At 52.2% G+C, this 15,832-nt stretch overlaps 2 protein-coding genes across 3 annotated transcripts; both read right to left on the reverse strand.

Annotated features, from left to right (window-relative positions):
• Positions 1-168: 168 nt before the first annotated feature.
• On the reverse strand, positions 169-9,839 carry CHRNB1 (cholinergic receptor nicotinic beta 1 subunit). Its single transcript, XM_065910658.1, has 11 exons — positions 9,734-9,839; positions 9,509-9,648; positions 8,694-8,738; positions 8,111-8,220; positions 7,899-8,007; positions 7,403-7,550; positions 6,738-6,947; positions 3,705-3,928; positions 3,045-3,226; positions 2,547-2,694; positions 169-1,926 (listed from the first exon to the last, which is right to left on the reverse strand). The coding sequence occupies exons 1-11, from the start codon at positions 9,792-9,794 to the stop codon at positions 1,786-1,788; spliced, it is 1,518 nt and encodes a 505-aa protein (XP_065766730.1). The 5' UTR covers positions 9,795-9,839; the 3' UTR covers positions 169-1,785.
• Positions 9,840-10,007: 168 nt separating this feature from the next.
• On the reverse strand, positions 10,008-15,400 carry FGF11 (fibroblast growth factor 11). Of its 2 annotated transcripts, none has more exons than XM_065909043.1 (5): positions 15,064-15,400; positions 13,292-13,402; positions 12,979-13,082; positions 12,165-12,279; positions 10,008-11,894 (listed from the first exon to the last, which is right to left on the reverse strand). In XM_065909043.1, the coding sequence occupies exons 1-5, from the start codon at positions 15,254-15,256 to the stop codon at positions 11,824-11,826; spliced, it is 594 nt and encodes a 197-aa protein (XP_065765115.1). In that variant the 5' UTR covers positions 15,257-15,400; the 3' UTR covers positions 10,008-11,823. The 2 variants fall into 2 exon arrangements, with proteins under 2 accessions (XP_065765115.1, XP_065765114.1); XM_065909042.1 differs by having other exon boundaries at positions 12,165-12,363.
• Positions 15,401-15,832: the final 432 nt, after the last annotated feature.

Raw genomic sequence — 15,832 nt, forward strand, 5'->3', positions numbered from 1 at the left:
CCATGTTCCCTGGGAAGAAGGGTGACGGTGGAGTGGGAAGGCCACTGGTTCTGTGCCACAGCACGCAAGATTTAGAATTCTACAGATTCTAGCTCTATATGTAGTGAGGACCCAGATTTAGAGAAACTGACCAATATTTATCTCCGCATTTGTGTGTGTGTCCAACTCTCTAGGCCAATAAACCAACAAGACAAACGAATCGTGCTCCGCAGTGGGATGCCAGGTGCAATTATTGGCGTGTCTGGTGGGTCTGGCTGGACAGGGACATGCAAACCTCATCTCACAGGGATCCCTACGAGGTTAGCCCTGTTTTCCCTCTTTAGGACAAGAACTTCCAGCAACTGAGTAGGTGTGAGAGCCTGTTGACCCTAGGTACTTCACTGTAATTGCTGCAGCCACTAGGCTCAAGCTGACTTTGCTCTGACCTCCAGGCAGAAACATTAACACAGTCCAGTTCACACAGCCTGCTGGGCACATGATCTTCATGTCCCAGAAGGGCTATGCCTCCAACCAGGTATAGCCTTTTCTCCAAACTGAAAGGAAACTGAGGCACAAAATGTGTGACGGCCATAAGTGACACTTTTCTTGTTCCACTCCTGGCCTCCCACGAGCTCAACTCCTCATCCCCTGTCCTTCCCCTGTATTTTGTCTAGTGTTACTCAGGGATGGGCAAGGTAAAGGAATGGTTAGGTGGGTGGGGGCTTTGAGGAATTCTGATACAAATACCTTGACCAGAGTGGGCAGCCACAAATCAGCTCTAGCAGGTTGCTGCCAACAGGGGAATCAGATCTGGTGTTACTGTAGACCTTAAAAAATTTTCAAGAGAAGCCAGAAATCCAAATTTCTCTGAAATATCCACATTTTTATTTATTATTTTTTTACAGCTCAGAGTTTTATTCGGTCAACAAAGGATAGTACACCCTTGAGGCGTGAAGGCAGGCCAACCACAAAGGAGTATCTTTTTTTTTTTTTTTTTTTTACATTTTAGAAGTAGCAAACCAGATTTTAAATCTTGGCCAACAACATGGGCCAAACAAAACATATCAGTGTGTAACTCTGATGTATATTGTATAATGTTTTCTCTTCTTATATGATGCTCAGTCTAGGGGGCAGATTCTAAATACTGTTAATATTAGCTTCATTTTACAGATGGGGAAATTGAGGCACAGAACAGTTTAGTAGCTTGTCCAAGGTTTGAGCACCGAAGTTGGAACTTGAAGTTTTAAAAGTGTGCTTTTTATCCTCATTACAAATGCATCTTTTAGAAATAACCTTTTTTTAATCCTAAAGATAATACATATTACAAAATATGATAAACTGCAGAAAGGCAAAAACAAAAAATGACCACTAGTCCCAACATGCAAACATCAGCACGACTACTTAGTGTATTTCCTCACAGAAAAAGTTTCCCTATTCATTCAACCAGAGGTACCTGCTATATAGGTTAGGATCTGTGCTAGGTGCCAGGGCTATTACAGTGAACAAGACAGAGTTCCTGCCCTAAGAAGGTATACAGTCTAGTTGTTGTTTGTTTCATTCATTGCCAGCATAGGTGTTAACATCCAATGGAGCTTCCTCAAGAAGCTAAAGAGTAAATAGTGCATTTCAGGTGGGCCCAAGTCCCCCCAAATGCCTAGTCCCATTTAGGCTCCCTCCTTAGAAACGAAATGATGAGAGAACTGGACTCCTAGTGATTGAGTTAAGATGCAGAAAGGTATAGGGCTTGAGAGCACTGCCAAACTCTCAATTCACCTGGCCAAGGATCTGTCCACCCTCCCCCCAGCCTCAAGGAAAAGGGTCAGCAGGGGGCAAGTGGTATGTGGCGTCCAGAAAGATGATGAGGGTTCCAACGCTTGTGAAGATGATGAAGGTCCATAGGAAGAGGCGGTCCACTACCATGGCCACAAATTGCCAGTCCTCCTTCAGCTGGGGTTAGGCAGAGGAAACTGTTCCTGAGTCCGGACCCCCAGGAAAGGCTGCCCCAAGGCCGTGTACCCCATCCAGGTCCTCCCACCACAGCTTTGAGACAAGGGCCGGCCTCAGAATAGCAGAGAGCCACCACAGGTGATGGATGTGAATCAAGAACAAGTAAGAAAGTAAAGACAGGACCAAGTGAGGCAAACTTCCACTCAGAAATAAAACCGAGGGACTTCCCCGCTGGCCAGTGGCTAGGACACCACGCTCCCAATGCAAGGGGCCTGGGTTCAAGCCCTGGTCAGGGAACTAAATCCCACATGCCACAACCAAAGATCTTATATGCCACAACTGCTGCTGCTGCTGCTGCTAAGTCGCTTCAGCCGTGTCAGACTCTGTGCGACCCCATAGAAGGCAGCCCACCGGGCTCCCCCATCCCTGGGATTCTCCAGGCAAGAGTACTGGAGTGGGTTGCCATTGCCTTCTCCAATATGCCACAACTAAGACCCGACATAGCCAAATAAATAATTAAAAAAATAAAAATAAAACCGAGTGCTGGGGGCGGAGCCTGAGTTTGCGGATGGAGCCAAGGCCACCCAGGCCTTGCCCTGGTCCACCCTCAGTGGACATACCGCGTCATGGTCCTCCTGTTCCTGCAGCTGTCGAGCGATGTAGCTGATCGAAGAAATGACCTCCCGTAGCTCAGGAGGGAGACCCACAGCCCGGTTTGGACCATCGATAAATCGCCGCAGGTCCGGAGCAGACAGTTCAGGCTGGAACCTGGAAGAGGCGGGACTGTTTGGCCACGCCCAAGAAGCAAAGACAGCCTGGGCGGGTGCTCTAGCCCCTGCCCCAATTCCCTCCTCCAACGCAAGTCCGGGTTTCAAAACCTGAGAGGGCCCCTCAGGTTCTCGCCGATGGCGTCGACCTGTCTAACCTGCAATTTTTTCTAACCTCTTTGGCTTTTTAGTTCCCACCTCTCCACAAAGTGGGCAACAGAAGGGATACTACAACTCCCATGATGCTCAACCACAACCTCCGGGAGCTTAGGCCGCCTGCCACCGCACAGTCTTCTGGGAATTGTAGTTGTCCCTCTCCCTTTTATGTGGGCGATGGAGAGTAGGTATTACCTGTTGGGTTTGGGGAAGAGAAAATCATTTGATGGCTTGCGGATGAAATATTCATCTGTTCCCCGACCCCAGCCACTTCCTGGAGAATCCCTGAGAGCTATGGACGGTGGCTCCAACATCTGATCTCTTTCAGGTTTGGGCCTCTTCAGACCCAGGTACAGAGGGAGTTTGTGGATGAAGATCTGCAGATGAACAGGCGAGTTGGCGGCGGTTCCCAGGCCTTGAGACCAGAAGAGAAGCCGCAAACCACTTCCCTGGCACGTGCCCACTCCTGCCAAGCGTGCCTGAGTCCCACAGGGCCCAGTTCTTAAGTGGGTTAGGAGACATCCTGACTGGAAAGAAAAGTTCTAAGGGCTCCCACCCTGATAGTACCTAGCCCTTGGGATGCTTCCATGGGACCCACCCCACAAAAGGCAGCATTGATGAAGAGAGTCTGGAATCCAGGCAGAGTTAATAACGTGAGGATAAAATTAATTGCGCAACATTTCAACACCCAAAGACCCTGGCACTTGGACACTCTACCAGGAGTTGAAGTTGTAGTCTTTCTCAGGTCTGTGAAAGGGAAGGTTGAAACTGATGGGAGAGAGGAGCAAAGCCTGGACAAAAATCCAAATACTAGGATTGAGAGTTAACACAGGTTGAAGGAGGAGGTCTTCTTACCTGACGAACCCAAAGGGGCATTTGGTGAGTGTGGGGTGAGCGATGGTGCAAGTTGAGGACCACAACACTAAGGATGACTGAGAAGGTGACGAGGACCATGGTAAACATGAGGTACTTGATAATGATGGGGACAGACAGGGAGGTCTCAGGTACTTTGTCTGCCAGCAGCAGCAGGAACACAGTGAGGGTCAACAGGGCAAAGATGGAGAGCCCCATCTTCTCTCCTTGGGGGACAGAAGGGAAGGTGGAAGAGTTAGGCTTTGCCAGAAGAAGATCTCCCTGGCATAATCAGTGACCATGTTTCCAGCCCACTCAGACAGGGTTTTGGAAGGGCCAACTGCAAGCAAATGACTCCTGCATTTAAACCTCCAACCTGGACTTATTCCCCTAAATTCCACGCTTGCCTTCTTAACCCCTCCATTTGGGTGTCCAACCAACATCTCAGGCTTAACATGTCAAATAGTTAATTCCCTCACTGCCAACTCTCCCCACAGTCTTCCACATTTCGTAAATGACAACTCCATGTTTCCTGTGGCTCAAGCCAAATCCTTTGAGTCATTTTCTGCTCTTGTCCCTCTCATCCCATATCCAATCCATACCAAACCTTATTGGTACAAGTCACCATTACCTCAGGTCTGAGTTATTATAAAGGCCTCCTCTTTGCTTCATCCTTGCCCCCTGCTGACTGTTCTCAACAGAGCATCCAGATGGATCCCTTCAAAATGTAAATCAGATCATAACACTCCAGTAGCTTCCCATCTCCTTTAGAATAAAAGCCAAAGTCCTTACTGCAGCAAGGTCTTCCCATGAACCCTCTGACTTCATCTCCTACTGTTTTCTCTCTTGCTAACTTGATTCAGTTACATTGGCTATTTCTTGAATATGGAAGGCATACTCCCATCTCAGGGTCTTCACATTCACTGTTAATTCCTCCTGATAATTTCCTCCCTCAGATATCTACCACAGTCATTCTCTCAATTCCTTCAAGTTTTTGTTCTAATATTGATCAGATATTCCCTTTTTAGCGAGACATTCACTGACCAGCCTATTTTTAAATTGCAACCCCTGTGATAAACCATAATGAAAAGAATATGGAGAAGAATATGAAAAAGAATATACATATGTATAACTGAGTCACTTTGCTGTACAACAGAAATTAAACACAACATTGTAAATCAACTATACTTCAATAAAATTTTTTAAATAAATAAATAAATTGCATCCCATACTCCCATCCTCATCCCCCCCAAACCCTTCTCCTACTTCATTTTTCTTCTTAGGACTTGACCTCTTTTCTTCTTCTTCTTCTTTTTTTATATTTATTAATTTGGCTGCACTGGGTTTTAGTTGCAGCATGAAGGATCTTTGATCTTTGCTGTGGCATGTGGAAATTTTTAGTTGCACCATGAGGGATCTTTAGTTGTGGAATGCGAACTCTTAGTTGCAGCATGTGGGATCTAGTTCCCCAACCAAGTATCAAACCTGGGCCCCCTACACTGAGAGGTCAGAATCTTAGCTTCTGGACCACCAGGGAGGTCCCTTGACCTCTTCCACGATACTGTTTAATGGATTTATTTATTATGCTTAGACTGTCTCCTCCACTAGAATGTAAATTCCATGAGAGTAGGGATTTTTGTCTGTTTTATTCACTGATGTATTCCCAGTGTCTTGCACATTACAGATGCTCAACAAATATTGTTGCATGAATTAATAGACACCCCCTGTAGCACAAACTATATAGCAAATTGAAGAATCTAAAAATATATAAGAATATGCCAGGTGGCTGGTTATTCCTGTGACATACAACAGGTACTGCGAACTTAGGGAAGGTATTGAAATAAATAACATTTGTGGTCTGTTCTAGTTTAGTTCTATAATATTGGTTTCCAAGATTTGCCTTGCTCCAAGAAGAAGGAGAAGTTACATGTGAAAGTGTTTCTAGAGCTTCATCACTCTCCTTCCCTTAGACAGAGAGGACTGGATTCCAGAGAGAAGGAAAGCATGTGTTTTTTGTTTGCTTTGTTTTTGGGGCCACAGCGGTGAAAGCCCAGAATCTTAACCACTAGGCCACCAGAGAACTCCCGGGAAAAGCATGTTTGAATACCAGAGTTTAGGACATCAGTCTCTGAATCAGACTGGTACTAACCAGGGTTAGAATAGTGACACCGCCTCTCTCTATATAAGGTCAGCTGAATGACAAACTCTCCTAGCCTCTTTATCCTCTGTGAAACAGGAAGACAATTCAGCACCTACCTCACAGAGTTGTGAAGATTAGAATTGAGTTAATATATGAATCCCATGGACAGAGGAGCCTGGTGGGCTACAGTCCATAGGGTCGCAAAGAGTCAGACACAACTGAGGTGATTTTGCACGCACGCACACATGTAACATATTATTTGTATTATCTCATAGCAAGTGCTCAAAATTAGCAAATTACATACACTTACACAAAGTTTACAGAGTACCCTGCATAGTTCTCTTAACTCAGTTAATCCTCAAAATAGTCCTACGTGATAGGGACAGTGGGTGTCCTATTTCCAGATCAGGATGCTAAGAGATTAAGGAAGTTGCCCAAGGTTACTCCGTTAGCACTTTGTGCCGTATCCCAGAGAACTGTTGGATATTATTTTCTAGGGAGATGGGAGGTTAAGGGACTAGTAGGCATCTGACAAGTGAGGGGACAGAGGATGCCAAGAATGGGAAAAAGGAAAGGAACAGTTATCTAAGCCTGGGAGCTTGCAGGTCAGAGGATTGGCAGTTCCAGGGATGAGATCCTAGGATTCTGAAGGGAAGAGTTCAGAAGTTACTGGATGCAGAGAAATGAGCAGCAGAGGGGAGATAGCACTTGAAGTTGGAGGGGAAACCTGAATTTAGATGCAAAGGCTCTTCTTGAAGGGAAAACCTGGGTAAGATTGCTGAAGTACAACTCCTGATGACCTGAGTTGGCAGGAAAACCTTCTCTGTATTATGGGTGAAGAGGAAGAAGCTGAGCTATTGGTAAGTGAGAGAGCTGGGGCTCCTCCCCCCCCTTACCTGCATCTGGTGGCAGGTAGAAGACGAAGATGGCCAGGAGAGTGATGAGGATGCATGGGGCAATGACGTTGACCAGGTAAAAGAGAGGCTTCCGGCGAATGATGAGGTAGAAGGTGACTTCTTCACGTCGTCCTTCCCCGCCTCCCCTAGGATCCACTGGAGGCTGGATTAGCCGAGAAGGCTTGTGGATAATCTCCCATTGGCCATTCTCTTGGTGGGGTGAGGGGGGAGAAGAGAGGTGACAGATATGGGACATGTCTTTGTTGGTGCCAGATACGGCTTTTTTTTTCTTTCTTTTTCTTTTGGCTGCTCCATGCTGCTTGTGGGATCTTAGTTCCCCAGCCAGGGATTGAACCTGGGGCCTCAGCAGTGAAATCACAGAGTCCTAACTACTAGACAGCCAGAGAATTCCCAGATATGGCTTTCTCCACCACATCCTAGAGCAGAGGAGACCGATGTAATAAAGGGCAATAAGGGGCTAGCTATAAACCCTGGGCTGGACAGCCCATCTCTATTTAAATGAGTCTCAATTTCCATACCCACAAAATATAGATAGCTATATCTATCTTGCTGACCTCACAGGGACTCGTCATGGAGTATGTTTATCAGCCTGTTAAAAAATGGAAATCATAAAGCCCATGGACGTGGGAGTCATGCCCACTCACCAATAAAGGTCCCTTCATGAATATACACTTCTTGCCGCTCCTGCCCCTCAGGACTCAAGCCAGTTTGCAGGCTGACCTCTGAGCTGTCATAGCTATAGGAACTGAACACCATGGTGCAGTTCTGCCAGTCAAAAGGGAAGTAGGTGACCTGGATGGAATGGAGAGTCACTAGAGCTGCCAGAGAGCTGGTTGGGGCTGGGGGAGTTGGGGAGGTCACAGGGCAGACAGGGGTCAGAGGATACGGCCTCTCAGGAGCTAGAGACCACCAAGGGAGATCACCTAGAAGTGGAGTCATAGAGAAATCAGAAGGTTGTTTAGGGAGGCCATGGACATTGGAGGAAGGGTTAAGGAAGACTGGAAGTCAATGAAAGTGGACAGAGAAGAGGAAACTCAACGGAGGGTAAGAGGGATGTGAAAGTCATGAGGATAATGGAGGAGTAGGTCTGAGGGAAGGTTTCTACGTGCGCTTTGAGCTTCCCAGGTGGAGCCGGGAGACCTGGATGCTGCAACTGCTGCGATAGATGCCCGGGGGCCGCCAGCGCACGGAGCCGTCAGAGGACACCACGACGTTGATGTCCAGAGCAACATCAAAATTTCCGTCGTTACTGCAGGAAAAGAATAAAATCAACTCGGATCAGACCCCGCCCTCCGGAGGCCGCGCCCCTCCGGAGGCCCTGCCGGGTCTCCCAGACTTTGGGAACATCCTACTTGTTTAGGAGCACCACGTCGGGTAGCCACACGGATTCCGCTGAGATGCGGAGTGAATCGATGCCCTCGTGCTTCTCAGGGTCCCAGCTGAGCCTGTAGTCAGTCCATTCCTAGGGAGGCAGAGGCTGAGGGGCCGTCTGGGGTTGGAGGCTGGGAGGAGCCTTGGGATGTGCGCAGGAAGCCCGGGCAGGGAATGCAAGGGAGGAGAACCGCGAAGGCATGGGCTGTGGTTCTGGAGGCCTGGGCTCTGATTCCGGTTCAACGTGCACTCTTTGGGACCCCATCAACTAGTTTTCCTTCCCTCGCATCGGGCTTAGTTTTTCCATTTTGTAAAAACGAGGGGGTTGACGAGGTAATCTCTAAAACTAATTTTCAAACCGCAATTAGCGACCCTTTTAATGGGTCAGGAATCACATGAGTGGCCCCAAACCAGGGTTTAAATTCTTTTCTGAAACTTCTGTTTCAGTTATAAATGTGTTTTCTGAGGTCATGATGCAAAAATTCTTATTGGGCGGGACATTCGAGGAAATTGTAAAGGCAGCGAGGTCGCCCGCCCTTTCCCACCCTGTGGGGGTCTCCGTACCAGGTCTAAGTAGACTTTTGTGCTCATTTCCTCATCCTTCTCGTTCTAGAAGGGAAAAGTTTTAAGGGTAGATATGATGTCTCAGAGGTTAAAGCGTCTGCCCGCAATGCGGGAGACCTGGGTTCGATTCCTGGGTCGGGAAGATCCCCTGGAGAAGGAAATGGCAACCCACTCCAGTATTCTTGCCTGGAGAATCGCATAGACAGAGGAGCCTGGTAGGCTACAGTCCATGGGGTCGCAAAGAGTCGGACACGACTGAGCGACTTCACTCACTCACTCATGATGTAAGTGTAGAGAAATAAGGGGCTCGGTAGGTCACCTTCTTTTTCCGAGTCGCACCCTCTTGGGTTCAAGCCCCATCTCCTATAAGCTGCGTGGATTTAAACCCGGCTTCTATCTCGCAAATTTCCTGCAGTCCTTAAGGCCAGCCAATTCATTACCAGTACCGACCGGGACCGGACTGAATCTCCATCTGCTGTTTATTAACTCTGTCCGGCATCAAGCTCCGCCCTAGCCTGTGACCCCGCCTCAAGACCCGCCCTCCGGCCGATCCAGCGGCCCCCAGCTCCACTTCAAGATCCGCCCACAGGCCTATTCACCGTCTTACCCAACTCTACCCAGGCCGGCCCAGCAGCCACGCCCACAGTCTGTCGATTGGTCCGATTTCGACCCAACCCGCTGTAATACCCCGTCAGTCTCCTAGTCTGGCTTCGCCCCGGACCCCTCCCCCAGTGGTCCCTGGGTCCCGCTCTGCCTAAAGCCACGCCCCTAGTCGCCTAGTGGGCCGGACGCAACTCCCCGCCGTGCGCCCTCACCAGGCTGATGAGTTGCGCCAGGGTGAGACCAATGCTGACCCAGACACGGTCTCCCACCTCCTGCGCCGGCCGCACCGTGCTATCATAGCCTGAGAAAAGTTTCTCGCGGAGTCGGCCCTCCGCCTCCGAGCCGCGGGCGCCTGGAGGAGGAAAGAACTGAGTGAAGCCTTGGTGCCCGGCCACGACCTCTGGCCCTGTCGCTGCCCCTTTGAGGCCCACACTTACCCGGGGCGAGCTGCGCCCCCAGCACCCCCAGCAGGAGCAGAAGCAGCGCCCCTGGTGTCATAGCCTGCCCGCGTCGCTCAGTGAGTCCGCTGGGTGAGTCGCCAGGACAGCCAGCGCAGGGGAAGTGACGAGGCGCCCAGGAATGTGCACCTGTTATTGGGGGGGCAGCCGCCAGCCCACCCGCCCCGCCCCTGGGACTTGATCCCGCCCCGAGCAACTGCCGAAGCCTGTCACCCACAGATGACAGACAACACTTCAGTTGTATAAATCGTCTTTAATTGAGAAAGCGTGGAGCAGAGACCCGGTCCCCTGGGAGCAGAGCCAGGAGATGGGTGGAGCCTGAGCGGGGTCTGTGTGGGTGAGGGGAGCATCCACCCCTCTTAGGACAAGCCAGAAGTAAAAAAGAGCCTGAGGAAACACAACCTGCCTCTGAGCCTAGCCCCTCCCTTTAGTGCCTCCTCAGTCTACTCTGCCCAACTCTGTCGCCATCCAGAGTATCCCTCCCAGTTCACTGATGGGCTTCTGATCTTTTTCAGGCCTGCCCCGAGCTCTCTGCATTTTTTCAGAAAAATCTAGTCAGGCCCTTTTGGGGTACCTAAAACCCAGCTGAGGTTATAAGCTCCAAGGTAAAGCAAGTTTTATTCAGTTAGAAGCTTGTGGGGGTGTATGAGGTTTAGAACCCAAGAGACCCTCACCCTCCTTAGCCTGATCTGTATGGGAGAAGGGTGGGGCTTATTGCTGAACTGGAGTCTCCTCAATGTGGGCGGGTGGGAGTCAAGGCTATGTCGCATTTGTCTTTTTTATTCCAGACCTATTACCCTAAAGACCTCAGCTTTAAAGGGGACCTGGAAGGAATTCCTGCTGAGGTAGCTACATGTTCATGTCCCCTCAACCCAGGCACAGGTCCAATCATGCCATGGTTCTGGTCCCTTCCCCATCCTAGCTGCCCTACTATGAGCCAGGGATTCCTTCCAAAACTCCTTTGCCCTTCCTCAGACTCTGTTTCCCGACAGGACCCCAACTGAGCTGCAGGAACTAGAAACTGCATGTAAAAATAAGGTTAGCATTCTACAGGAAGACTAAGAGTTTTAGAAAATTATCTAGGAAAAACAAGAAGTGGTTCTTGATCCATCTAGAACTTAGTTTTTTGTGAATCATAGCTGGGTCCTTTCTAGAGCTCATGCTTAACAGGTATCACTAGAGAAGGTGGGAGCGTGGGTCTAGAACTTACTCTAGAGCAGTAATATGGCTATATAGGCCCTCGTTCCATCCTGAAGGGAAGGACTGAGAGCCCTGGTCTATGTCCTAGAGCTAAGATTCAGAAGGAAGTATGGCTCCGTATGTGTCTAGAACACCATGCTCTAGAATTGGGTATCTCTGGGATAAGAAAGTTCAAACTGTGGTAATCTAAGACTGGTCCCAGTTCAGGCCAAGGCCAACAGCTGGACAGGGATCAAATCCAGCCTCTCTCTACTTTGAAGTCAGGGGTCCATCTGGGTCAAGGACAGAAGCCTGATGGATCCAGAACAGAGCCTGGCAGCATGCCTGTGTTCCAGCACAGAGCCTGAGTGCAGAAGTGGTCCTGGCTAGGGTGCCTTGTGTTCCAGAAACTGGACCAAGGCAGAAGGTGGAGTAGATAAAGAAGGAAGGATCCTGAGCGCCAGTGGACCCACAGATCTATGGCTCAGTGGTAATGAAAAGGTCAAAGGGCTCCAGGAACTGGCTGAGCCTGGGATGGGGAGGATTTATGCCCTGGTTCTGTCAGTTCTGGAACCCCCAGCGCCATCTCAGAAAAAGGCTTTGGAGGGTGTGAGCATGGAAGGGAAGAAGTGATCAGCCAGGACCATTTCCAGACATCTTCCTCTCTGACTCTCCACCCTGGGCCTAAGAGTCTGAGGGTCTCAGCAGGCCCAGAAGTCACAGTGGCCCCTAGGCTCCCTCGGGGCAGAGCACCTGGTGGGACCTGGCTGCACAGGGCATGCGTGTGGCAGCGGCGGTGAGAGCAGGGCCGGGAGCAGGGCTGGGAGACAGGCTGTGGTGGTGGCTGGCTCCATGTGAGTGCAGGGAGCCTCCAGTCCAGGGATGACATTTCAGGGGGCAGGGGGACTGGAAGGGGAGGTCTCAGGGACACTGTGGAGAGAAGGCTCCCGGTACATGGCCACTGTGAAGGGGGGAGAGAGGAGCAGGAAGGAGAGTTAGGCACCCAGAGAGCTCTGAATAGGCTCCCTTCCCCTCCATGCAGCCTCTGGGAACCCCAACCCACAAAAGATCTCCCCAAATCCCTCAAGGCCAAAGTCTTCCTGGCTTGGCCTGTCATAACAGGTGTCTTCTTAAAACACTTACAACCCCTGAGCTGTATGTCATTTAATGTCCATGTCAAGGTCAATACCCTCCCATGTGGCCTGCCTCTTCCCAGAGGGTCCATACTCACCCTCCAGGAGCTTGGGCACAAAGTGGGCAGCTGCCTTGGTCTTCTTGACTCGATTTCCCTTCATGACTCGGCCCTCCTTATCCAGGCCCAAGTACCAGGCCCGTCCAGAACGACGCTGGCGATAGAGAGCAGAGGCGTACAGGACATAGTAATTCTCAAAGACGCACTCCTTAAAGCGACACTCAGCTGTGAAATGCGGCTGAGGAGACAAAGACCCAGAAAGGCACACACAGACAGACAAAGACACATCACTGGACTGGAAGGGAGCCCCGGGAAGAACAAGGCAGGATGCAATCAATACATTTGAGGCGAGGAGAACCAACTGCTGAGTCCATGCAGGCAGTGGGACAAAGGAGGATGAGAAAGAATCTGGTGGCCCCCAAAGGCCAGGAACTAGACTTCTGGGGGCCTGGAATAAGAAGATACATTCTCTCTACTCTACTCCCAACCTCTCACCATCCAGGGGACCTGGAGGAAATTCCTGCTTGGAGGAATTCCAGAATCCTTTCCCAATATCCCAAATGACTCTGGGATAGTGAGTAATAATGAAGTCTCGAGGAGGTAGAAGGAGACACAGGGATCCTAAGAGGCTGAAGGAGTTGGACAATCAAAGAGCCTGGGGGCATGTGGGGGGCTGTTCGAGGAGGAGAGATTAAAGGGACTCTAGAGTAGGTGCTCCCAAGCGGGCAATGCGGACAGGGTGTTGGCAAGAGCTGGAGGGAGAGGGAGCCCTGAGCTGCAAAATACCTGTAGTTGGGAAGTCTGTCCTAGAGGAGTCCCCAGAACCCCAGGCCACTCCACCCCCTTGTCTCACCGAGCTGTAGAGCAGCCCCTCAGCGTTCATGGCCATGTAGTGACCCAGCTTGGCACTCTGGATGGTGACTACTCGCAGCCCCACAGGGATCAGGTTGAAGTGGGCTGGGGGTAGAGAGAGGGAGCCTCAGTACCCCAGGCCTCCAACTCCTATCTGAGCACACACACACACACACACACACACACACACCCATTCCAGTTCCAGCTCTTCCCTTGGGAGTCAAAGAGCCAATGGATCTTGAAGCGGGAATAGGATTATCATGGCCTGTGCCTGCTCTCCCCCTTCCCACCAGGCAGCTGGCTTCCCCTCTCACTGAAAGAGCTGGTGTCCTCTGGGGTGCCCTGGATGCTCCCGTCGGGATTCGCCTGGAGGTAGAAACCCTGGCGGCAGAACAGTTTGGTGACGATGCCTTTGAGCTGAGGTTCTAGAGAGAGAGACATTCATCTTGGAACATGACATCTCTGTTCCCAGAAACATTCCTACACTTGGCGGGGATCAGAGGAGAGAAAGAAAAAGAGAATGGAGGGAAGGAAGAGGGTCGGTCCCAGGGCCCTCCCAGCAAGCTCTTTCCCACCTCTCTGAGATGCCAGAGGAAGCTGGGGTGTGGGTCCCTTCTGCTGCCTCTAACCAGCTTTCAGTTTAATTTATTGAAATTTATTTAAAGGCTTAATTCCTACCCTACAGCTCAACCAGAAGGGGGGAGGGGAGAAGAGGGAAGAGGAGGGCAGAGAAACATGGAAAGGCAGAGGACAGAGGGAGACCGGCAGGCCTGCTGAAAGGGCAGTGTGTGTGCGAGTGTGGGGGCAGTAAGGTGACCCCAGGGTAGGGGCGCCTCCTCAGGGATGGGGGTGGGACTGGGTCTGACGCTGACTCAGCACCTGCTGCTGCGGCTGCCGCTTGCTTGGCGCGGGCCTCCCCTTGGCCCAGCGCCGGCCTGTCTGACACTGACCCATCTGTCTGTCTGTCTGTCTGTCTGTCAGTCTACTGGCTCGCGGGGGCCCAGCCCTCCTTGAGGCTCAGCCTCTCCCCTTCAGCCAGGTAACCCACCTGGGATGGGGGACATTCGGTACCACACCAAGGAAATGGGGGAGGGGGCCGGGGAGCTGGTGAGGCAGGCTGAGTCACGTGGGGACCGGGTCCCACTCAAAGGGTGGGCTGCGGACCGTACCACTACGGAGGGCCAGCGGCGGAGGGGGGGAGAAGGACGCCGCTGGGGGGGGGGGCGGTCTCTCCCTAGGGGAGCTGGGAGAGGGGAAGAGAGAGGCAGAGGGACTCCCTGACAGTCGCACCTGGACGGGGACCACACGCCAACCCTCACAACTCTCGTCCCCCGAGGCTTGCTCCCGGCCGACTTCCCGGTACCCCCTCGTAGGTGGTACGACCCTCAGTCTCCGTGCGGGTCTCCAGCCGTGTACTGTGTCTGAGTTCCTCATAGCAGAGGGTCCCCTGAGCCCGTGAGGCCCGATTTCGGAGTCGCGTAGGGGGTCACCGGGGGGTGTCCAGCTCCTTTCTTGGAGCGCAGGTCACGGGAGGAGGGCGCACAGAGGGGCGGGCTGGAGAGGTAGCTGCAAGGACACCCGGGGGAGAGCTGGGGAGATTGGCGCCGAGCCAGGCGAGCTCGGCCAGGAGGAACGGAGCCAAAGCTCGGAGAAGCGGGAGCACCGGGGCGGGGGCGGGGCTGCCGGAGCCGCAGAAACCCTCGGGGTGACCGAGGCGTCCGGAACCCCCAGGCCCCTCCACTCGGGATTGAAAGAATCGCGAGAGCCGGCACGTAGGCGGAGGATGGTGGGGGTGGGGACTCGTGTTGGGGGGGGGCGGCGAGCGGGAGCTGCCAAGCTTCGGGGCACCCGGTTTAGCCCCTCATGCCTTCCCCTTGCCTTCGAAAGCAAGGAGACTCGGGGTTACGGGCAAAAGAGAAGGGAAACTGAGGCATCGTCTGGCTGAGAGTTGGTGGCCCGGGCCCACCCCCTTTCATTTTCGGGGAGCTCCCCCACTTCGGTCAGGCCCCGCTCTTCGGGAGTCCCTGGCCTCAACCTCCCAGGCAGAGAGACCCCAGGCCCGGAGACCCCCGCCCCAACCACTCACCCGGGCCGCGGTCCGTCCGCGCGGGCCGCCCCCCGCACAGTCGCACCTTGGACAGCAGGATGAGCAGCTGCTTCTGGCAAAGGGACTTGGTGCCGCGGGGACACACGCGCCGCTGCGCCGACACGGGCCGGCTGCCCCCGGGCTCGCGGACCTCCCGCTTCTGCCGGATCAGGCTACTGGCCAGTGCCGCCATGGCGCCCCGGGAGGAGACACCCCCAAACCGGCAGGCGCCTGGAGCGCGCTGAGCACCCCCTCCCCCAGAGAAGCCCGCTCGCTCACCAGGACATGCTCTGGACGCTCCGGTCCCGACTCATCGCCCTACCCGCAGGACCTGAGGATAAACCCTAGAGGACCCCCACCCCAGGCGCCAGCTCCCACCCTTGGGTCTCCCACTAGCTTCGTGGGACCCAGCAGCCTATGTACCTCTCAATGGACCCCACCCTGGACTTTTGCCCCCTACAGAAATCTCTTCCCTTTTCTAGTCTCCAGTGTCCCTGTCCCCCACTAACCTTATCCCAAATGCAAGACCCTCAAATTTTCCAAGATGTGGTTCCAATATCCCCAGGCACCTTTCCACCCTATTTCCAGGCCCCCGTGTTCCTGACAAAGCCACTCTTATAATCTTAAGGGTGTGGGTCCTTAGTTTTGGAGATATTAGCTCACCCCACTCCTGCTGGGGTGCTGCCAATGTCAGTGAAGAACCCAACCTTAGTGCCTTTTCCTTTGCCACCCTCTAAGTGAAGAATCCCCCTCTTTTTTTCACTGAAAT

This window comes from Muntiacus reevesi, chromosome 18 (assembly GCF_963930625.1).
Source record: "Muntiacus reevesi chromosome 18, mMunRee1.1, whole genome shotgun sequence".
Taxonomy (NCBI): domain Eukaryota; kingdom Metazoa; phylum Chordata; class Mammalia; order Artiodactyla; family Cervidae; genus Muntiacus; species Muntiacus reevesi.